General features: G+C 46.4%; 1 protein-coding gene across 1 annotated transcript in view; it reads left to right on the top strand.

Annotated features, from left to right (window-relative positions):
- The first annotated feature begins 1,317 nt into the window (after nt 1-1,317).
- The window catches only part of CAPG (capping actin protein, gelsolin like), a 59,972-nt gene continuing 37,031 nt past the window's right edge, over nt 1,318-24,258 (top strand). The window contains exon 1 of the mRNA XM_069227845.1: nt 1,318-1,473. Within this exon, the coding sequence (XP_069083946.1) occupies nt 1,335-1,473 (139 nt within the window). The 5' untranslated portion in view covers nt 1,318-1,334. The remainder of the gene's footprint in view (nt 1,474-24,258) is intronic.

Consider the following 24,258-nt stretch of genomic DNA (forward strand, 5'->3'; position numbering starts at 1 on the left):
GAACTTATGCAAAAACACCAGAGCATCTCTTTGAACTGGCGCATCCCGCAGGAGAAACGCCACATTGCTGCTGCCTGCACTGAAGCCACGGACACCGCTCGCCGACTTCGCAACGCAACAACCTCGACTTACAGCGCAGCCCCGGTTTGGCCGATGCAATACCAAACCATCAGAACAAGTACGCAACACTTCTGGACATCGACACATCAATGACGTTGCCCGATCAGAAAACGACACTTTACCTGCAAGCGGACACATCCTCTCCTCTGGATCAACGCATCGTCACCGAGCATCGACGCAACAAAGGTACTGTTCCATCACAGTGGGACTGCCCTTTTGGATTTGCCCCGGTAAAGTTCGACCAGATAGTTCTGGTTGGAGCTATTGACTTCTAAGCACTGCATTTTGATCAAACTTTTAATAATTCATAACATGATTTGTATATGTTGGATTTTTATCGTTTTGTCCTTGTTTGACTCAGATAAATATTGGCTATTTTTCTAAACTGGTGTGAAGTCCTCTTGTGGTGTTTTCACTGTGTTAATGTGTGTGTGCAGAAATGATATACAGATTGCCTCTTGAGTTTAGCCTGACTGCTCGGTGCCAAGCTAGCAGAGGGTGAGCACAGGTACATTTTTAGTGTGTATCTTACTTGCCCTGACTAGGATTGTGGTCCCATCTTCAACAGAGTGCAAACCTCTGCCAAATGGAGACCCCATTTCTAACACCCGTATTGGATTTTTATCATTTTGTTTATTAATTTCACTGTTATATTTTTATTGTTTTGCATTTTCTGACTTTATTACAGCATAAATATTTTACACATTGACCTAAGTTAAGCCTATCTGCTTTGCACCATAGCTACCTAGGGAATGAGCTCAGGTTAATTTAGTACTTTTGAAATTCACCCTGCCAATGGTTGTGGTTATTACTTGACTTGGGTATTCACGCACTCGAAATAATCCAGTTTCTTAGAGTAGCTCGCCATCTGCAGACATTTTCTTTGAAAACTGGGACTTGTAGTCCTGTTTTTATGATGTGTCAAAGATCCGTACAAATCCTAGCATGCAATTCACTCATGCATTGGGAAACGTAAGAGCTCTCTGTGTGTTTCGAATGTTTATTTGGGTTTATAGCGCACACAACTTGCATTTGATATACAGCGCTCTTTTGTCCATGTGTTTGCATCTATGTGTGTCAGAGGAGAACATCTCGCACCCCAGGGCAGGGCGCGCCCTCACCTATTCTGCGGCAGTGTTGCGTCCTAGCCTCGGGGCTTCCATCTGACTCTTAACAAGTTTTGTGATGAAAGGCTCCTGTGAGTGGGCCGCAGGATGAAGGGGAGGCTGCTGTGGCACCGGCGGCGCCGCCCCTCCCAGGAAGCCAGCCCGGTATATATATTTCAGCAGCTGTGGCAGCAGCAGGAGGACGACCTGACGACACACCCGCTTCTCTGTCAAGACCTCACCCGACGTGAGTACAGAAACTTATTTTGTGGGGGCCGTGCCTTCCGCTGATCCGTTATGGATCGAGGGAGTTCACTCACTCATAACTTTGTGAAGTAACGCGTCATAAAAAGGCAGGGAATTGAGACAACAGGAGAGCCGAGGTGTTGGGTTCCAGTGCCTGCCAAGGTGAGCGAGATGCGCTTACCTAGGGGGTGGGGGAGGGGCGGGTGCCGCCTGAGTGGGCAAAGGAGAAATGGAGAAAGAGGGAGGGCGTGGGTGGGGGAGACCTTGTAGAAACAGAGCGGGAGAGAGTAAAAAGAAGGGCTGGGCTGGAGGGCGGTGGTTAACAGAGAAGGTGAGGGCGGAGATGGGGGGTGCAGTTTTACGAGAGGAGGACGTAAGAGGTGATGCTGGGAGGGCGATAGGATGGGGAGAGGAGACAGACTGAAAGGGAGAGGCGCAGAGGGGACTCGAGAGAACGACGGAGAGAGACAGGATGGAGGGCGTGCCACGGGGGACACAGAAAGAGGACGGAATTGGGAAGGAGGGCCAGGTGGAGAAGATGGGGGGGATGGGGGGGATGCAGGCGAGATAGAAGAACATAGCTAGAAGGGAGGGAAACTTCCCGGGGAAGCGGGAGAGCACCGACTGAAGGGATGTCAGGGAAACAAGGGGGAGGGGGTCCCTATCAGGAGAGATGAATGCGGAGTTGTGGGAAAGAGAATACAAACTGAGGGGTTCAAAAAGGGCGATAAAGTGTTGCCCAAAGGCACCTCGGTTGCCAGACCCAAAAGCCCTATAAACTGAGAAGCCTATAGCTGTCTGCCCGGAAGTCAAAAACTCCAAGACCCAAGAGCCCTTTGACGACTCAAGCCAAGAGGCTTCATCCCTCAGAGAGGCAATCCATAAAACTTGTCCTAAAAGACCTGCCGGGCCAAACTGGGATCCCAAAGCAGCTCTGGCAGTTTTGTAGGACCAGCCCCCAGTGGCGGGCACGTGTTGTTGGGACTGAGAACTTTATTCAAGTGGGAAGCACTGCTGCTTTTGTTACTGGGGGCCAGTGCTTAATTTGTGCTTGTTGTTTCCGGTGCTGAGCACCAGCACTTACTTTTGAGGGCTGGGACTTATTCTTCTGCCTCAAGCATTTGCTGCGAGCAAAAGACACATATGGGAATGTCGGAGGGAGGGAAAATGAAAAAGCGTCACAAAGTGAGAAAGTAGAAAGCTGCAAGAGTGAGCTGAAGGGGCAGGGATTGGCTTGGATTGAAGAGGCCTGAGATGGCTTCAGGATTACGCCGCCTCAGTATTCCGTGTTCACACATTTAATTGCTGCAGCAACGTATTTAAGAGAAGGGCTTTGGGCACTGGCACCTTTTTATTTACAAATTAAGCACAGCTGGCGGGCCAATATTGCAGCACAGCTGCAAAACCAGCCCCACCCTTCCAGCCTCCCAGGGAAACGCCCGATGCCTGCTACGGCCATTCCGGCCCTGTATACAAATCACTCTCATACCCCTAGATCAAAAGTCCTATACCTCCCAGACCGAGACAACAAATTGTCAAACCATATGAACCTCCTACCCCTCTGACACCCTCACCCAAGAACCTTAATCACCTAAAACTCAGTTATCAATGTTTTGCGCTTGTGTAATGTCACAGAAAGTATGGACAACCATCAGAAAGTCTTGATAAACTGCTAGAATTTGTTCTGTAAAGTAGCCCTTAAATAACACAAATCAACACTAGGGGATGCTTTACAGTACTTTGGGTCAAGGTGGCGTCACATGGGTAGTACATGGCTGTACCATGTAACCACCCATGGATTATGGCACATCGCCCTACCTGTTAAAAGAGATAGGCATGGCTTTGTGCCAAAATGTACACCTCCTCAAGGCAGGCATAAACTTTTCTTTTGTCAAAACTTTCTAACTTTGCAAGTGTTACATAACGTACAGCACACTTGCATAGTTGGTGTTTTGTCCTGATTGGGTACCTTTCCAGTACGAAACCTATGGTAGGCATCACGCACACTGATGCACTATGGTGCAAGGGTGTGTGCGTGGCACAAGACAGCTTAATGTGTGACAGTGCAGGGAGCGAGAGCAACAGTGCCGTGTCTTAGTATTTGTGGCGTTGTCCTGTTCGTTCCCTTTCACGCAAAGCAGCACAGCAACTTTGGATTCTACATTGCATGAGTTTTTAGGTAATTTACCCACATCCTGAAGAATCAACTTTTTCTTTTCCCTTTTTTGTTTTCCTCTTTAACCCTGTAAGACCTGTCTGATCTCCCATTCCAAAATCCGCTATACTCTAGACCGGTGGCTTCCAACCTTTTGACTTCTGTGGACCCCCCACTTTCTCATTAATGGAACCCAGGGACCCCCACTAAATCATCATTGGAATCCGGGGACCTCCACTGAGTCATTACTGGAAGCATGAGACCTAATTTGTCAATTTTTGTTAATATTTTTTAATTTTCTAAGCAGTCGCGGACCCCCATGGGTCCCCGGACCACAGGTTGGGAACCACTGCTCTAGACCCAAGAGTCTTTGAACCCCAAAATACAATATCCCCTTAATCACTAGACCCAAAAACCTTTTAACTTCAAATACAGAGTCCTCTAACTCCCAAATTGTTCACACCATTATATTTTATTTTGCTTCAGAATGGTGTGGGCAGGTCCCCGCTAGTGGCACATATAGTTTAATTATAGTAGCATCCTAAAGCCCCACTGGCTCATAGTTCTCGTAGGTGATCGAGCACAAAGGTTCAAAATGAGAAGTAGTTAACTGTCAGAGGGGACTTAAAATAAATCCAAGCAGTTAAGAGATAGAGAAGATAATATCCATACAGGGACACTAGGGGCCCGATTCACAACAGGAAGGTTAGACAACAAGCTTAACTTACAACTTGGACCAAAAGTCTAATTTAGACCAAAAATATAACTTTACTATTAGTAAAGTTAGACTTTTGGGGTAACATTACCTTTGTGATTACCGAACAGTAGTATATCAAGTTAGATTGTTGGTCTCACTTTACCTTCATGAATACCAAACAGTAGTTTTAGAATTTTGGTCTAACTTTACCTTTGTGAATTGGGCCCTAAGAATTTTTTTTCTGGTTTAACTAAAACTACTAAAAGGCATACCAGCTAGGTTGAGAATAGGATAACTCGTCTTGAACAGTTTAATGGATACATCTGGGATCCCTCATTAATTTCAAATAGAGAATGATAATTATGTCTGAAAACATCTGGAGTGTGTGAGATACTCCGAAGCTGGCAAATTAATAAAGGTGCTGAGGCGAGAATAAAGGCCTAATTCCAAGAACTAACCTAATATTACCACATAAAATACTGGTATTGTGAAAAAGCTTCTTGCTTCGGATGTAATATCATCCCTGAGGACATGTGAACAGCAGCAAACAACATCTGACCACATGATTAATGAGTCCCTGGGGCTTGAATACACCCAAAAGCATACAGGTGAATGATGTAGCCACACAGCTCCAGGTACCTGCTGCTAGGCAGCTAGTCTCCATGTTGTTGCAAGAGCTGGGTCACGCAGACGAGAATACATTCAGGAGTGAGTATTAAAAATACAAGTAGAGTAAAATAACTTAATAGGCAAAAGCACCAAGAGCAGATTGTTTTGTACAACCTGCAGGTGTTTGTTTCCCAGCTAGGTTAGCACTATACAAGTACCATTACATACAAATGAATCCTGCAGGGCAGATTCTGCCATTCATACTTTTGGGGTTGATAGAATGATCAGATTTCACCGTTGGCAGTAAGCCTAGGTATTCATGCCACATTAAACCTTTATACTCTGGCAGCAAGCACTGTGTAAAAAAGAAGTTATAGTTATAAAGGGGAGAAGCAAACTCTAATTTGTTGAGCAAACGTAGGGGAATAGCATCAATCAGAAAGGTGAGTATGCTGTTGTTGGACAGGTCAGCCATAGTAGGTAAACATACCTATTTGTTAAAGCCTCGCCTCCACCAGTGAACCCATGAATATGCCATTGGGCGCCAATGAGCTCTCACTAATGTAAAGCACTGGTAAATCAGTAGATGAGCATCGGATGTCTGTGAATTTAACTTTTCTAGTACCTGCGGTTGCAGCTAACAGAAAGCCTCACTTGGGGGAAAAAAAAGTGCCATTTGGTCAAATGATTGGCTGTACATAATCTGTTTAGTAAGCAACAATGACCAAACACAGACAGACAAAGGCCAATATTTATACTTTTTTAGTGCCGCATTTGCGTCGTTTTTTGACGCAAAAACGGCGCAAACTTGCAAAATACCATTGTATTTTGTAGGTTTGCGCCGTTTTGCGTCAAAAAGCGGCGCAAATGCGGCGCTAAAAAAAGTATAAATACGGGCCAAAGTATTTTGCAATCTTGAACAATTATTGGCAAAACCAATAGGTCTGACTTGCATTTTGAGTCTTTACATATAAAGAAAGCCTGCTGAAGTTAAGCAAATCTAAACATTGTCTTTTCTTTACACAATACGTCTTTAAGATAAGGAGTTTAACATATGATGATTAGGAGTAGTTTTGAGATGTAAAATGGGTCATTGTGAATTTTTTTAGTGCAAGCACTCTTTAAATGCTGGAGTGATACACCAAACAGCCAATAGCATGAGGTGAGAGAGAAATATTCCTCTGGGCAGAGGGAACAGCCAACCTTGTACCTCATTACGAGTGGCATTTAATTTATGCTCTTATTTCCTGCCGTGGATTTACTGATTCTGTGGAAATTCTGTTTGTGAGGAAATAATGAGAATTAGGGGTTTTGAGTGAGTAACAATCAGAAATTTGACTTACTGTGACGATTTACGCATGTTTCCCCTAGTATTCAACCCAGAGACTTTGCCATTTGGAGCAGGTGAAACGTTTGGGTTGAATATCACTATTAGAGGTGTTCCCATTGAACTCTGTTCCAGTGGGCCTGGTAACTTCCATTATACGTCAACTTTAAGGACTGTCTATGTCCATTTTAAAGAATGAATAACATAGGTCAGGCAGACAGCTCTTGTCAAGCCAGACCTAAAAATTAGTTTCAGGTGTTTAATAGAATTAAAGGGTGCTTTACATGTCTAAGTTTTCTTTCATGGCTGCTGTTTTCTCTGTGGTTTTGTTCATGGGGTGGACAGGCACACTGTCCTTTGTTTGACACAGGAGGACTATGAGAGGAAAACTTTCACAACATGTCACATCCTCCTGGCTCAATTGCAGATGCTTGCCTGTTGGTCTTCCTGATCCCAAATATCCCTAAAGTAGATTGTGTTTCCCAGATGCATTCACCCTAGAACTCCCTGAAGCTTAATGTTACCCGCGTTTGTATAGCACACGTTCTGTCCTAGATACGGTTCTTAGACTGGTCATACGATTCTGGGATTACGTCTTAGACTCGAGTTAGATGCAGCATGTGATAATGTATTACAGGCAGTGCTTAATTTGAGCTGGTGGTTTCCGGTGCTCAGCACCGGCACATAATTGCCAACACCGGAACTTATGACAGTCTGCCACATGGTGGTGTTGTCTGTTTGATTTAGAGAAGAGCACAACAAAAATTGTTTATTAATTCAATATATATTAACATGATTAACTGTTGCCCATGCCATTCTCGTAGCTTGAGGGGCCTGCAATAGTCTGAACTGTCACACTTGAAGAAGTGTGACGTTAGTAGTTGTGTTGTTACTGCCACTGACTAGGGCCCTGGCACTTATGTTTTTTTTACAAATTAAGCACTGGTTACAGGTTCTGTTGGTATTCTGGGCCTGTTGGCTGTGTCTTGTTCATGGAGCTGTGGGTGTATGATTTTGGTGTTCAGGGGCTGACGCTGAAGGAGTTTGCCAGTTACTTCAGGCATCTTATGCGTGGCCAGGCCCACTGACTGTGGATTAGTGGCAGCTGACTACATGGCGTATCTGAGCCGTTTTGGATGTAGGTCAACATTTCAAAACAAGAAAGAGGGAGACACTGAAAAAACAATTGTGTGAATTCATTTTTCCTATTGACTGACATTGAAACTGAGGTATTTTTAAGCGGGACACAGCTAAAATAGAGCAATTTTGGGCTTTAAAAATTGTGAGTCTCCCACCTGAATCGGGTCTGTTAGCATCCATGCTGGTGGGATGCACCAGAACGGATACAGCCGCTCCTAGAAGTAACTTGAAAACATGGCCACCGGAAAAGCAGAATTGATACCTAAAACCCCCTTCCTCTCTCCCCCCCCCCACCCCAGACCTCAGTGAATACGCAGCAGGGTGTGTCGTTTCACAGAGCAGGTGTAATTTACCGTCTGTAGAGTCCAGCTGGACTCATTCTAGTGTTTCTGTCAGCCACTCTGCTGAGGGCTGGTCTTACTTGTATAACCCACACCCACCCAACACAGGCGTCACCAGTCAGGTGACCCTGCCAATAAAAGGGGCCGGGCGCACGTGCCTGTGGCCAGTTTATTACCACCCTACCACCGTGTCTGCGTCACCTTAATTACCAGCATGAGGGCCTAGGGCCCCACATTACACCGTCCTCTTCAGCGGAGTAAAAGTGAAGGTTGAAGCCTATTGGAGCGAGAGAGTGACGTAGGGAGGGACACACACAGGAAGGGGTATCAGGGTAATGAAAAGACGCGGGGCCTAGCAAGTGAGGGAGTTCACGTGCGAAGTAGAGACTGAAACAAGAGGGCAATGGGGGTAATTGGGAAAGATGTGGTGACCTGTAGGTAAAATAAAAGAATGGGGGAAGTACACTTTGCTTTAGCAGGGACTTCTGAGCTTCGGAAAAAGCACTGATTAAGTTTTACTAAGTTCTTGTGGCCTCATTAAAGTTTGATATTTTTCTTATCCTTTATGCCAGGGCTGTTTTCTACAATGAAGGGTAATTTTCTTTGTGTAAAAACATCATTTTCACTCAAATTCAATCTACCAAACTGCAAACTTATTTATGTATATATAAATATATATATATATATATATATATATATATATATATATATATATATTCTCTGCAAGGTTACCTTTGCATGGTTTTCGTATGCACTATGCTTTTGGAACTGAAAAGAAAACTACCTGTTTTTGGAAAAGTATATTTTATGAAGAAACTTTCTCTTGGTTTTGGATATATTGGGTGCGACGTAAATGCCATGAGTGAAGATTTTCATGCAGAAGTAGCAAAGTGAAGAAATCACTTTTTATTACTGCAAAGATTTCCTTGGATACTCACGAAAAATGACTGCAGGGAAAAAAAAAACTTCTTTGCACTGTGCTGTCCTTGGGCCTCTACTTCATGCAAACACGTAGGTGCTGAGGACATGCTACGCGTGGAGGGTGCGTACCTGCACCTGTCCAAAGTTCATACCGCCCTGGTCCAGTCTGTATTTAGTTGTGGAAGTTGTTCCCTGCTGTCAATATTTGATGTTTGGGTGCAGAAGAGAACCGACCCAACTGTGTGACACAATCTCCTTATTTGAGAACCGCTACGGCTTCCGGGCATTGCTCACACGCAACCGCTTGCTGTTCTCCGTAGCTGTACTCACCGTCTGTGGCTCAGTAGCCACAAAACCCACATCCAACTGAACATCCTGTTCAGCAGCACGTTATCGACCACTTCCTGTCTATTCAGCTCCACCCAGGGGCAACCGCCTCTGGCGCCACCAGCAAGGGACTCCGTTGATGCCCTAGAAGTATCATGAGTGGTGGTAGGAAAGGGGTGTGACACAATGTGGCACTGTGTCACTGAACCGTTACTCAAATCCTTGCACCGACTTTCTTTGCGGGGGGAACATAAAGTGTTGCAAAGTCATCTTTTTGCCCGGTTCACCCCCATTTTTGTTGTTGCTGACTGGTGCTGATGGTAACTGACTCTGACTGTGCCCTGGGCTCTGTTAGCCAGACCCAGGCCAGTGCTATACTAAAACACACACACGTAGTAGAGTACACTAGGTATTATGTAGAGTATGCTGGGTATAGACTACATTAGGTATGTAGCCCCTCCCAATGGCCTGACAGACCCTGTAAGTCCTTAGTATATAATGGGGCAATCTGCCTATAAGCCCCTAGTACATAATAGGGCATGGCGATTAGAGGCCCATCAGAATTTCGGCACTTGCATGCGTGCACTGCTGTGTGCTTCCTGTCTTTTTAAATGCAGACCTGCCTTGCACCCTGTCTTTAAAAGTTAAATTCCTACCATTTGCATGACAGCCCCTATAAGTCCCTAGTAATTAATGTGGCAAGGGGGGTGCCAACTACCTATAAGACCCTAGTAGATAATAGGGCATGGAAGAAGAGGCCCAGCAGAATTGCTGCCCTTTGCATGTGGGCACTGCTGGAGGTTTTCTGTCATTAGGGTCGAGCCTACGTCGCATGCGCTTGCGCATGCGTATCGCTAGCGACACGCTTTAGGTATTAGAAAAGGGCTAGGAGCCCCGTCGACGTCACGTCAGTGTCTTTCATTGGCAAGTTGGCTTGCCTGTTAGAATCCACTTCTTTTGATTAGTGGAAGGCACATATACGTCATGCCTTTTCCGGTGGTTAGCCCTCCTCGAGCGCAGCGACCAAGTACAGAAAACATGCGAGGCTCGCTGGGTTCGTGGACTACTTTTTCTCTGTTTTCGCAGCGCGATCTCGCTGGGCAGAAGTCGAGCGCTTCCCATACTATCGACCTTGTTACTCAGTTAATTGCACTTTTGCCGATAGGTATTATTAGTGTGAACTGTAGCAGCGCGATTGTGCTGTGTTTTTTTTTTTTTTTTTTTTTTTTTTTTTTTTTATGCAAGAAAAATCCGTTTGGGAGTTTACAACTGTAAACAGCTGTAACTCCGACAAATGTGAGATCCTAGTGCATTGCAAATGCTTGTTTTTAAATGCAGCCTGACTCTACAGACTGCATTTAAATGGAAACGGTGTCTCAATTCGACTTTGGTGCGGGGGACACTTTAAATGGAAGGATCTTCCTTATTTTCACATATTAGGTATACCCCCAGGGTCTCCCACCTTCCTTTCCCCCCAAAGGTGTCCCAGGGATGGGGGGTCATGTAACTATAAGCAGGGGCCTTATAAAAGATGTTTTATAACCCCTGGTTAGGGAAAGACTGATCATTTCATTTTTTCACCATTATAGATACTGGCCTTCACAGGCTATCATTGCTATACTGTATTTCATGGTAATTATAAAAAGGAAAAGCGCAGAAAAATCATTCAAGGATTTAAAAGATTTGTTTTGATAAATCCAGCAATTTGACATTGGTGAATTTATCACATCTTGTACAGAAAATAAGTTATACGGCTTTTCTTTCTGTAAGCCAAAATCCAGCCTTCTGAAGGTCCCCTCTGATTGGTTAGTGCTTACAGGATTAGTAGAGCTGCTTGACTAAGTGATAGGCGCTCCCCTGGACAGCCACTTATCTGGTGAAGGGCAGCTCTAGGGCTGCACAGGAACATGCCAAAACCTGACTGGGGAGATGCCAGATCTCCTACCCACCACCTTCTGGACCCCTCAGCCAGATACCAGGCTTAAGGAAGGAATTTGCAGATGTTAGGAGGTGGAGAACTGTGGAAATGAGCCACACTGAGGGGTGGTTTCGTCAGCTCTTACTGCTCTGACGAAATTTCAGTTATCATGAATTTTGGAAGAACCCTGCTTTATGGGACAGGAATATGCAACACTTTGCAGGAAGTGGTCATGCATCTGGGCATCAGTCTGCATTCTGTTGGTTTGGTGCCCCCCTTCCTGATGCCAAGGAGCTGGGAATAAATATGTGAGAGGTGCATAGCTTCTCAGATCTGCTGCCTGAAACTACAAGAGGAAGAAGAACTGCCCTGCTGGTATCTGGATCTGCACCCTTGGCCCGACTTCTGAGTGAAGTGCGCCTGCTGCACACTCTGGTACTACAGCCCTGGGGACAGGGCCTTGCTTCAAGAAGGACTCAGGAGTGGACTCCCTGCAGCTACAGGTTAACAGAGGTTCACCTGCATCATCCCCAGCAGGAGTCCCCAGCCTGGAGTGCATCCAGTAGACTTTTAAGAATTTGGCCAGGTGCATTGTGGGAATTGTGGTCCAACTTTTCAAGGACCATCCAGGACATTCCAGAATCTTGGATTTGTGTTTTGGACACTCTGTACCTGCAAGGAGGACTTCAGGAAACACCGCCTGAAGTTTGGAGAATTTTGGTAAAGTTGTCACTTTGTGTTTCTAAGCCCTAGAAAGTGTTTATTCTTTTAAAATTCATATCTCTGGTTCCCTAAATCAGATTTATGTCATTTTAGTGTCTATTTACTCATAAAGATATAACCTGTTTCTATAAATTGGTGTGGGATTTTGAATGTGTGTTGTGTTTCACTTATTTACTGTATTTATGTTTTTGAATGCTTTACACTCTTGTCTCCTAAGTGAGGTCTGCCTGCTCCGTTACAGCTACCAAGGGTTGAGCAAGGGGCTAATTTACTGAGACCTTTACTGAACATATATTTGGTTAGTGGCCTTATTGCAGTGATAGGTTCATACTTACCACTATCAATAAACCACTTTCCAACATGAAGCATATGTCATTCTGACTAAATTCACCCAATTTTCACCTAACAAATGTGTCATGTACATATGACATCCATTAAATCACGTTGAAGGTTACTAAATAACTCATTATCATTAGGGGCAGAATAGAAATTCAGTTTTTCGTTGTAAATGTGTTGGCCACCTCTCTGTGTGATCAGACGCTGTGCTGAGGCCTGGGCTTTTAACTTAAAATAATTCGTATCCGGTGTGTTTCTCTTATCCGCTCAAATGAATCAAACAAAGATTACAAAATTGCAGCAACCATAGTGGATAAGGTTGTTGCATGGTCGCCCGGGAATGGAAGTGGTGCCCATCATGACAAGGAGTGAGGTGGCCCCCTAACCCATCTTCGGGATTTAGATATTTTCTCCTGTTGAGGTGATCCGGGGCTGCTAAACCCATAGTAGTGTGTTGTTAAATGAAAAGAGTGGACCAGAGCCTGATGCCCCTGATTGTGTCAACCTCAATCACTTTCAGGACAGGACACCATCAGGCTTCAGACTAAGAAATGTAAAAAAAAAGTGAAAACGAAGCAGCAACTCTTTTCCTCCTAAGACCCCAGGATTTGTAATACCAACCCCATATCAATCAACACTGCTCCAGTTGAGGGAAGAAACGAAGACACGACTCTTTAAAGAACAGTACATTACAACACATTGACTACCCACAAACCCTTACAACACATTGACTACCCACAAACCCTTACAACACATTGACTATCCACAAACCCTTACAACACATTGACTGACTATCCACAGGCCAGCAACATCTCCTATCACTTCTGGATTTGATTTTATGTTTTTTGCTCGTCTTTGACACTGTAATGCGCCCTGCTGCCTTTTGATTAGGTCCACGCTATAGAAAAACATATATACATACATGCTTTCTGCAGCAATATGAACTTTCACTTAAGCCAGTTTGCAAATAGGGTGTAAAAATTAATTTTGACTTTGAAATTCCATAATCGGATATTGTGAATCTCAACCTGGGCTTTTCCATTCTCTTCTTTCGTGGATCCTAGTTAAAAGGTCATCGTTCCAGGCAGCGGAGGGTAGTGGGAGCCCTGTACAGAGCAGTCAACACCCACAGGCTCGACTATACATGCTGCAGGGAGGGTCCAACCTCTGAAACTCATTGTCACGAATAAGCACTCCTCTGGGGCAGAGAGAACATGGATCACTGCCATCGTTTTCTGGGCGTTTCGGAAAATCATGCTTTCTCTGTGGAGATAATAATACACATTCCTGCATGATGTACTCGTGCAGGTTTTCCAGCTCGTAGATAATCGGATACATACATTGTGCCCTGAATTACCGTCGGGTATATATGTGATTGACATAGGTTTCCAGAGGGGCTTCTGCACGTCTGCCTTTCGTGCTCTCACAGGAAACCTCACTCAGTTCACCGCTCCGGGCGAGGATGAGGGTATTTAACTTTAATGTGGCTGATTTTACGTCATGCGCGCTTCCAACCAATCACTGAGTTGGGCTGTTGGTGCTCCCAGTTTGTGCGTGTATCGGGATGCTCTGTCCGGAGGCCCAGGCTGCCTGTTTTTTTTCCGCTGGGCATTTCCCCGTCGGGTGGTGCAATTTGGAGGCAGTTTTTTTATGGCGGGGGGTGGGGGGAGCTGCTGGCAGCTCTGCCACTCCCTGCAGTTTGGAGAGAGAGACGGGAGAGTGGGAGAGAGACGGGAGAGAGACGGAGAGGGAGAGTGAGAGAGACGGAGAGGGAGAGTGAGAGAGACGGAGAGGGAGAGTGAGGGAGAGTGAGAGAGACGGAGAGGGAGAGAGAGAGTGAGAGAGATGGAGAGGGAGAGAGAGAGTGAGAGAGACGGAGAGAGAGAGAGAGAGAGTGAGAGAGACGGAGAGAGAGAGAGAGAGGGAGAGGGGGAGAGAGAGAGACGAGTGGGAGAGAGAGAGACGGGAGAGACGGAGTGAGAGAGACAAGAGAGAGACGGGAGAGAGAGGGAGACGGAGAGTGAGAGAGACGGGAGAGTGGGAGAGAGACGGGAGAGTGGGAGAGAGACGGGAGAGAGGGAGAGAGAGACGAGAGAGTGAGAGAGAGACGGGAGAGAGGGAGAGAGAGACGAGAGAGTGAGAGAGACGGAGAGGGAGAGAGAGAGTGAGAGAGACGGAGAGAGAGAGAGAGTGAGAGAGACGGAGAGGGAGAGAGAGAGTGAGAGAGACGGAGAGGGAGAGAGAGAGTGAGAGAGATGGAGAGGGAGAGAGAGAGTGAGAGAGACGGAGAGAGAGAGAGAGAGAGTGAGAGAGACGGAGAGAGAGAGAGAGAGTGAGAAAGGGAGAGGGGGAGAGAGAGAGACGAGTGGGAGAGAGAGAGACGGGAGAGACGGAGTGAGAGAGACAAGAGAGAGACGGGAGAGAGAGGGAGACGGAGAGTGAGAGAGACGGGAGAGTGGGAGAGAGACGGGAGAGTGGGAGAGAGACGGGAGAGTGGGAGAGAGACGGGAGAGTGGGAGAGAGACGGGAGAGTGGGAGAGACGGGAGAGAGGGAGAGAGAGACGAGAGAGAGAGAGAGTGAGAGAGACGGAGAGGGAGAGAGAGAGTGGGAGAGGGGGAGAGAGAGAGACGAGTGGGAGAGAGAGAGACGAGTGGGAGAGGGGGAGAGACGGAGTGAGAGAGACGAGAGAGACGGGAGAGAGACGGAGAGGGAGAGAGAGAGACGGAGAGGGAGAGAGAGAGACGGAGAGAGAGAGAGAGGGAGAGAGTGAGAGAGACGGAGTGAGAGAGAGAGGGAGAGAGTGAGAGAGACGGAGTGAGAGAGACAAGAGAGAGACGGGAGAGAGACGGAGAGGGAGAGAGGGAGACGGGAGAGAGTGAGAGAGACGGAGAGAGAGAGACAAGAGAGAGACGGGAGAGAGAGGGAGAGTGAGAGAGACGGGAGAGTGGGAGAGAGACGGGAGAGTGGGAGAGAGACGGGAGAGTGGGAGAGAGACGGGAGAGTGGGAGAGAGACGGGAGAGTGGGAGAGACGGGAGAGTGGGAGAGACGGGAGAGTGGGAGAGACGGGAGAGTGGGAGAGACGGGAGAGTGGGAGAGACGGGAGAGAGGGAGAGAGAGACGAGAGAGAGAGAGAGAGAGTGAGAGAGACGGAGAGGGAGAGAGAGAGTGGGAGAGGGGGAGAGAGAGAGACGAGTGGGAGAGAGAGAGACGAGTGGGAGAGAGAGAGACGAGTGGGAGAGAGAGAGAGACGGGAGAGGGGGAGAGACGGAGTGAGAGAGACGAGAGAGACGGGAGAGAGACGGAGAGGGAGAGACGAGAGAGACGGGAGAGAGACGGAGAGGGAGAGAGAGAGACGGAGAGAGAGAGAGAGGGAGAGAGGGAGAGAGACGGAGTGAGAGAGACAAGAGAGAGACGGGAGAGAGACGGAGAGGGAGAGAGGGAGACGGGAGAGAGTGAGAGAGACGGAGAGAGAGAGACAAGAGAGAGACGGGAGAGTGAGAGAGACGTGAGACGAGAGAGGGAGAGAGAGACGAGAGTGAGAGAGACGGAGAGTGAGAGAGAGAGGGAGAGAGAGGGAGAGAGAGGGAGAAAGGGAGAGGGGGAGAGAGAGAGACGAGTGGGAGAGGGGGAGAGACGGAGTGAGAGAGACGGGAGAGCGAGGAGACAGGCAGCCGGCTGGTTTGAGCACTTTAGCCAGGGCTGCTTCCTGTTCCCAGTTCGTCCCTGTCTGTCTCTCTCGGTTGGTGAACAGGCGTGGACCCAGGAAGTGAGTGCTGAGAAACTTCTCGTTTCAGTGCTGTCCAACTCCTTGGTCCACGAGTGGCTGATCTCTGATCATTTTTCAGCCTCTTCACCGATGATTAATTCGCAAACAGTGAAACCATGGATTTAAATTAAAATCATTTACATAATCGGTGGCCGTGTTCCAAACGTGGCATTGATTCAGATCTCCTGGCCACCCCAGTGTGGTGGGTGGCACGGAGAAGTGTCTGCCACAAACTGCCCACAGGTTTCGGTGCATCTTCAGGGTTTGCAGATCGCAGAAGTCTGCTGGGAGCGTGAAGCAAGACCTTCTGGCACATCGGGATACTGAATCTGGCCTTCAAGAGGAGGCTCAGACTAATGGCTCCGGTATCTGGAGATGGTCTGTCTGCACCCTGCGCGCTCCCTGTGTGCTCGGTGACCGCAGGGGGCACCTCTGCATGATGCACGAAGCAGACAACGCCCTGCACGGTCCCAGGCCCGGTCCACACCCAGCCTCGCCCTACCTGGGTGCGGAAGTAGCCAGACACCCCCTGGGGACAGACCCGAGCTCCGCCCACTGGCTGCCTCGCGCCCAGTGAGCCAGGGCTTTCCTGAATCTATAAGTGACTGAACTCTGAGACTGTCTTCATAACACCAGTGGGCCCAGCACTCTCTGTGGCATGGCTCAGAGTGAAACTCATGTAATGACGCCTGCTCCGTAAGTGCAAGCCTGCCATATCCCCGGTGGTCCCTTAATGGGGCTTCAGTTTGCAGCAATGGCGCCTTAATACTCAAGTGTATGGATTTTCCAAACTTCGAGGTTTTTGTTTTGGGCAATGAATGCTATTATAGAAATGCTTGCGTAGGCTGTGATGGTGGACGGTAAACCCCACCATACACAAACTCAACTACCACCCTGTACGACTGCAGTTGCAAAGTAACTCTCTCTAGCTTGCTTACAAAGTTGCGGATGAAAAACTCAATCATTCTCATACTTATTGCCACGAAAATTGTAGGATTCAAAGCCAACATCCGGACCAACTCCAGGAGACGCGGGACCACACCCCGTGGGCTCTGATTCGTGCCAGCCTGGTCTGTGCCAGTCGATGATGATGACTTTTTCCCATCTCAAGTGCCAGGCTGGAGACGACTGCCTCTCTAGCAGCCAGAAAAAATCTCTTTGCAAGGCCTAGTTGTTCATACAACATTTAAGAACCGCCTTTCTCTGTAAACACAGGTGGTTTCTTCCAATTTTCTGTTTTTGTTTGATTTTTGTTGCAAAAACAACTGGGTTTTCTGGAAATAAGTGGTCTCTGTGAGCTATTTTTTTTGGCTTGCACCGTTATACATCAAGTATGTACCGTGGGGTTCCCACGTCAAGTGGCTGCACTCCATAAAATGAGGCGCTTATTTGAAAGTTGAATGATCGGTTGTCTTACTGTCCGTGTGACATCCCAGTGCTTTTGTGTCCTAGTATGTGGGTTGCTGGGAAGTGGGGAGACCTCTGTCTAAGAACCCTACAGACTGAGGGGCTAGTCGTATTTACCAGCACTACACCAATTGCTGGAGGGTCTCTACCTTGTTCAAGAAATACTTTTAATTGAATGTGGTGAGAACTTGGTCTACGAGGTGTTTGCAGTGGAAGAGTTCAGAAGAGCATGGAGGCAGAGGGCATTAAACAAATCTACCCCTTTAATTTGCACCTAAAGCAGGACAAACATTCTGCAAACAGAAGATAATATCTCAGAATGATCATGTGCCCTTTCTTTTACTAATCTGTACCAGTTACCGCTCCTACTCAATACATGCCGACATTGTAGAAGGGGAAAGTGGGATATTTAAAAAAAATAATAATTGGGAGAATGTATTTCTCCCATTGACTTCTATTGAAGGAGAGGCAATTTCAGGCGGGACACAGCCAAATAGCCATTTTTAGGTCGAGCATGAAAGCGCTCTGACGTGTTGTAATCTCTGTGGGCTTTTAATCCCGCCCACCGCACGCCTGTCACTATCACTCGTTCATGGGCTTGCCTTTCAAAAATCCTTTGGTATAATTGGTAAATGCTTTACGTTTGTCCCTCCTTGGAGCGGTTTTGTTACCCCCTTGGACACCAACCCTGTTACATGGATAATTGCACTTTTTGTGACGTTTGACTGTGAGCGAACTTCTTTTTCCTTTTGTGTCTCTCCTTCACGCTCATGGCGGGCGTGGCGCTTTGAATCACCTTGCTTATGTCAAATGTTTTACTTTTCATTTTCAATTTATGTGGCAAGAAAATTCAAGTTAGGAATTTACAACGGTAGTAGCTCTAACTCGAGCAAACGCGAGACCCATTGCATTCCCAATGCTTGTTTGCTTTAACAATCGGGAGTCTCCCGCCTGAATCAGGTCTGTTGGACTGTATGGTATTCTATAACTTGAAAACCCATTGATTTTCTTCCTCGCAGATGTGTGAAGTAATACTCGTGTTTGGCAAAAAAAAAAGAGTTGTGGTCTAAAATTCATACGTTTGGGAATGCAAAATGGCAAGTTCCTCAGTCGTGGTGGAGTGGCATTCTGTGTGATCTTCGACGACTTGGCATGGTGAACAGATATTCACTCAAGCTGTTGCCGTCACCATCTGCAGCCTGGCGGGGACTGTTTGTAGGCACAGAGTCCAGACTCGTGGAGGTTTACTACCATAAATTGCACTTATGACAGTGGAACATTCAAGTAATTAAATACATACTTGGGCAATGGACTGTGCTCGCAAAAGGCCTAAACACAGGCAGCAGCGAACCCAGAAACTCACTCATTATCCCCCGAGCTTTAAATCGAGCTGTCCTCACTTAGAAACTTATGTCTCTGAAGCGGACTGCCCTCGCTCAGTATAAAGGAAGTATATGACCAGTCAGGGACTCTGAGAAGGATTGGTGGTGGTGTAGACAAAGTAAACAGAACATTGGGTACAGAACTGCCCGGGCTCACACAGGGAGTCAGAGAAGAAAAGCGATTACATGGGTTAGCGCTGCACAAGAGAACAAGAAAGTAAAAAATGAGAAAGAACAGTCACCTAAGCTGAAAATCTGCTTTCAAAGCAACTAACACGCGGATTTGCAAGACATGCATATAGAAACATTACCAATAGGGGGAGCTCCACAACGTAAGACTGAAGCTCAGTAAATTCCTCACCCACAAATACCCACATATAGAATGTACACACAAAGGCAGGGTCCGTAGAGCTGATCCCTATGGTGATGTTTTAAAAGGAACATAAAGACAATACTCACAGTGGATAAGATACACCAACTAGGCTGTCGGCTGCACCTACAAATCCTGGAGGTTAAGAATACGCAAGGCGATTACAGAAAAGGTGGAGAAATAAAATGCAAAGCCACAAGAGACAAGGAGCTAGAGAAGAGTAGTGCTCAGCAGGAAAGCAGGGACAGCAACGGGAACACTTGACAGAAAGCAAGTGACCTACTACACTGGGAAACTGGAAGCTAAACAGCAGGGATATGAAGGTACCAAACTAGAAATTGGAACTAAGGTAAAAGGAAAGAGAGGCAGGAACTGGGGCAAATGGTAAACACAGGAGTGAAGTTTCAAGGAACGAGGATGCATTAAAATACTGCTAACTCGGGAATCAAGGAAGCGCTGCGGGCGGTGCTAGTTCAAGTAACAAGCACAAGCTAAGGCTCTTTAAGTTTCTGGACAAAGGATTAGCAAACATTTAGGCACTCAAGAAACACTGGGTCGGTGAAACAGAAACACTGCTACAGTGACCAACACTGGACTGAAGGGAACTGGGGCTTAAAAGAGCTCACTGTGACCACACACCAGGTGTGAACAGGCTAGCACCTGCAGCCACAAGTGAGTGAATTCCTCCCCCCATCGGCCTGCAGAGATGGGTGTCGAAGAAGTGAGCAACGAATTCTGGGTATTGAAATCCTTAGTAGGAAATGCAGATGGGCTTCCACAAAATCCTGCGTTGATCCTGAATGAATAGGACTTTCAGAATAGTCGTAGGGTTCGGAAGTCAGTAAATGGGTATAGCGGAACACCCAGAAGCTTATTTGAGGATTAGAAAGTCCCACAGGTAGGCCCCTTAGTGAGGCATGAGAGTGCAGGGAGCCAATTGTGACTTCCTCACTCAGTATCTCCATAGCGCTAGGCTGGGCTGTTCTTCCTGAGTATTTTCGTGGCTCTGGATTGGTCTGTCCTCACACATCTCTGGCTCTAGACTGGGTTGTCTCAATGACTCTAGAACAGCCAGTCCTCACAGTGTCCCTATGCCTCTAAAGAAGGATGTCCACACTCAGTATTTCCATAGCTCTAGAGCGTGCTGTCCTCACTCAGTATTTCCATAGCTCTAGAGCGTGCTGTCCTCACTCAGTATTTCCATAGCTCTAGAGCGTGCTGTCCTCACTCAGTATTTCTATAGCTCTAAAGCGTGCTGTCCTCACTCAGTATTTCTATAGCTCTAAAGCGTGCCGTCCTCACTCAGTATTTCTATAGCTCTAGAGCGTGCCGCCTTCACTCAGTATTTCTAGAGCGTGCCGTCTTCACTCAGTATTTCTATAGCTCTAAAGCGTGCCGTCCTCACTCAGTATTTCTATAGCTCTAAAGCGTGCCGTCCTCACTCAGTATTTCTACAGCTCTAGAGCGTGCTGTCCTCACTCAGTATTTCCATAGCTCTAGAGCGTGCTGTCCTCACTCAGTATTTCCATAGCTCTAGAGCGTGCTGTCCTCACTCAGTATTTCTATAGCTCTAAAGCGTGCTGTCCTCACTCAGTATTTCTATAGCTCTAAAGCGTGCCGTCCTCACTCAGTATTTCTATAGCTCTAGAGCGTGCCGCCTTCACTCAGTATTTCTAGAGTGTGCCGTCTTCACTCAGTATTTCTATAGCTCTAAAGCGTGCCGTCCTCACTCAGTATTTCTACAGCTCTAGAGCGTGCTGTCCTCACTCAGTATTTTCATAGCTCTAGAGCGTGCTGTCTTCACTCTGTATATCTATAGCTCTAAAGCGTGCTGTCTTCACTCTGTATTTCTATAGCTCTAGAGCGTGCCGCCTTCACTCAGTATTTCTATAGCTCTAGAGCGTGCTGTCCTCACTCAGTATTTCTATAGCTCTAGAGCGTGCTGTCCTCTCTCAGTATTTCTATAGCTCTAGAGCGTGCTGTCTTGTCTCAGTATTTCCATAGCTCTAGAGCGTGCTGTCCTCACTCAGTATTTCTATAGCTCTAAAGCGTGCTGTCCTCACTCAGTATTTCTATAGCTCTAGAGCGTGCTGTCCTCACTCAGTATTTCTATAGCTCTAGAGCGTGCTGTCCTCTCTCAGTATTTCTATAGCTCTAGAGCGTGCTGTCTTGTCTCAGTATTTCCATAGCTCTAGAGCGTGCTGTCCTCACTCAGTATTTCTATAGCTCTAGAGCGTGCTGTCCTCTCTCAGTATTTCTATAGCTCTAGAGCGTGCTGTCTTGTCTCAGTATTTCCATAGCTCTAGAGCGTGCTGTCCTCACTCAGTATTTCTATAGCTCTAAAGCGTGCTGTCCTCACTCAGTATTTCTATAACTCTAGAGCGTGCCGTCTTCACTCAGTATTGCTATTGCTCTAGCGCTGTCCTCACTCAGTATTTCTATTGCTCTAGCGCTGTCTTCACTCAGTACCTCAATGGCTTTAGAGTGGACTCCACATCTAGAGAGTTTCCCTGAGCAGACGGGGTTGCCTTTGCACCAAAAAGAGATCATATAAACACAAGTTCAGAAATTGCTATACCCAAGGATAGGCCCCACCTGTCAGATCATCCCTCCTTTCCCACAGTGCAGAGGAGGCAGGGAGCTTAATTTGTACCAGTGGTAGTGGAACTTCCCCCGTTATCTGGCGGCACACTTTTAAGGGGAATTGCCTGACAGTCACGGGTGCACTTGGGGGAGGGGGTGCAGCAGCCACCCTATCAGCTGTTTTTCCCTGTTGTTCCTTGTAACTCCCTAAAGCACACTTGGGGTGAGGGCATATGCCTGGGACTCACACACCAGACTTCATACCATAAGCTTTACACAATCAATGGCTGAAACACCAGCAGACACTTGACACAGCAGCCCCATTAACCAAAGCATCGACAGCAATCCAGGAGTTTACATTATGCTAATTACTGACACCGTTCATCTCTCAAATGCTACTAAAGAGGCAAGGGGGAAAAAAAAACTTGCATAATCTTTCTTAGAGAAGTCCGAACAGGGCAGTCCTTTGAAACACCCTATTCTCACCTGAGCACAAAGTCTGATTTAACAAAATCCTATCATACTGTGTCTAGACCAGTTCTTCCCAAACATTTTAGCACCATGACCTACTTTTTAGAATGACTATCTGTCGCGACCCACCTAGCTTTAATGGAGATGATGTGGGGTTTCTTTTTAATCTAACCAAAGCATTGTGCGGCAGTGCAATGTCATTTGCAGAAAACACATTTTCCATTGAAATGGCCACTAAATTTGCACTGACATACAAGTTGTACTGCTATATAATGTGGACAATTATTGTATGGAAACCGTGTTTCAGTGAATATTTATGATTTGTGCCTTGTCATATAAAGTGTCTTGTTTGTTTTGATTCTATTAAAATCTGTGATTCGAGACATTCAGAATTACAAAAAAAGTGCTGCATTTTGACTTTACTAACTGCCGAATGTGTACAGTTCACTTACATTTTGTTATGTGTTACAAAAAACTCCTACAGACTTGATTTTCACACTACCTGTGCCCCACCAAAAATGTCACATAATTCACTTCAATTTTCTTTCTCTGACTTCAAAGTGAGAGTTTATAAACTCTACCGTATTTATCGGCGTATAACACGCACCGACGTATAACACGCACCTCTTTTTAAGAGGAAATTACAAAAAAAAAACCCATTAAATTTTATCGGCGTATAACACGCACACATCATTTGCCCCCTATTTTCAGGGAGAAAAAGTGCGTGTTATACGCCGATAAATACGGTAATCCCCATGTGAAAAAAACTAGCAATTTATCAGAAGACATAGCCTGACATCTGGCCTCTTTCTTTGCAGTGCAGCAAATGTGACAAAATAAATGCAGTATTTAAAAGTATCTATTTTTTGCTTGGACTGTGCAACCCACCAAAAACCGGCTCAGGACCCACAGTTTTGGAAATATTGTTCTAGGCCAAAAAAAAGGTCTATAGTGGGCTTCCCTGCCGTTTTCTCGTGTATTCTCCTCATACCTGCCCACATTCTTTCACCTTATTATGCCCCTCTACTTCATTGTCATCCACTCTGTCCCTTTACTGCTTCTCTTTAAGTGGACTAGTGGTTGGCTTATTGGAGTAGGAAACTTCACTTGGTTTAATAGCAACAGAAAACAAGCACTTGCAATGCAACGGGTCTCGCATTTCTCCAAGTTAGAGCTATTAGCAGTTGTAAACTCCCAACCAGACTTTTCTTGCCACATCAAATGGAAAAAAAGAGCGCGGTCGCGATGCTACAGTTTACTCGTAATGAAACCTATCGGCAAAAGTGCAATTATCTGCGTAACCGGAAAAAGTGCAATTAACTATGTAACAGGGTCGATGTCATGCACAGCACTTGACTTCTGCCAAGCAAGATCGCGCTGCGAAAAAAGAGAAAAAGTAGTCCACAAACTCGATGGAAAACGGCGAGCCTCGCATGTTTTCAGTACTTGGTCGCTGCGCTCGACGAGGGCTAACCACTGGAAAAGGCATGACGTCTGCATGCCTTCCACTAATGAAAGCAAGCAGAGTTTAACAGGCAAGCCCACGAGCCAATGAAAGGCACTGACGTGACATGGATGGGGCTCCGAGCCCCTTTCTAACTACTAAAGCGTCTCGCAAGCGGTACGCATGCGCAAGCGCATGCAACGCAGACTCGCCCTAAAAAAAAAAAGAGTCCACTCTAAATAGAGTGAGTGATGTGATGACTTTACTCTGACGGCCCTTACTCTGTCAGGGAGGTAGATTTCTATTGATTGAGCCAGTGGGTCTTCTTTGAGGGAATACACTGACAAACTCAGAATCAGCCCCTCTGTCGCTACCGCAGTCTGAGGGAGAGTTCTTGAAGAGCAGTATCTGTAGAAGTGGCAGTGAAGACAAGTCATCCTACTGATGATGGATTTCACTCAGGGCCAGCGTTAGCACCGATGGCGCCCGGTCTGACAGTCTTTTTTGGCACCACCCCCTCATGACCTCCTCCTCCTTGAATTCCCTCACTACCACTCTCCAACAGTGTCCCCCGTCTCTCCATAGACCCTCTGTGGCATAAGTTTCATTTTTTTAAAGCGCTACTCATAGTTCACTTGCACTAACTTTTGTGATCTGCGTGGTACATGTTCTTTGCAGCGGTCACGTCATCCCTTTGTGCTACTTTATGATGAGTCAGAACTGCCACTAGACAAAATTCTGATTCTTCCCAACAGTGACATTAATCACCAGAGCTATCTTGAAATTTTTATTGTTGCCTGAAACTGCTGGATGCACAAGGAAGTTCATGTGCTTTTAAACCCAAAAGTTATTTTGAAACACAGCGCC

Source organism: Pleurodeles waltl, chromosome 4_1 (assembly GCF_031143425.1).
Source record: "Pleurodeles waltl isolate 20211129_DDA chromosome 4_1, aPleWal1.hap1.20221129, whole genome shotgun sequence".
NCBI classification, from domain to species: Eukaryota; Metazoa; Chordata; class Amphibia; order Caudata; family Salamandridae; genus Pleurodeles; species Pleurodeles waltl.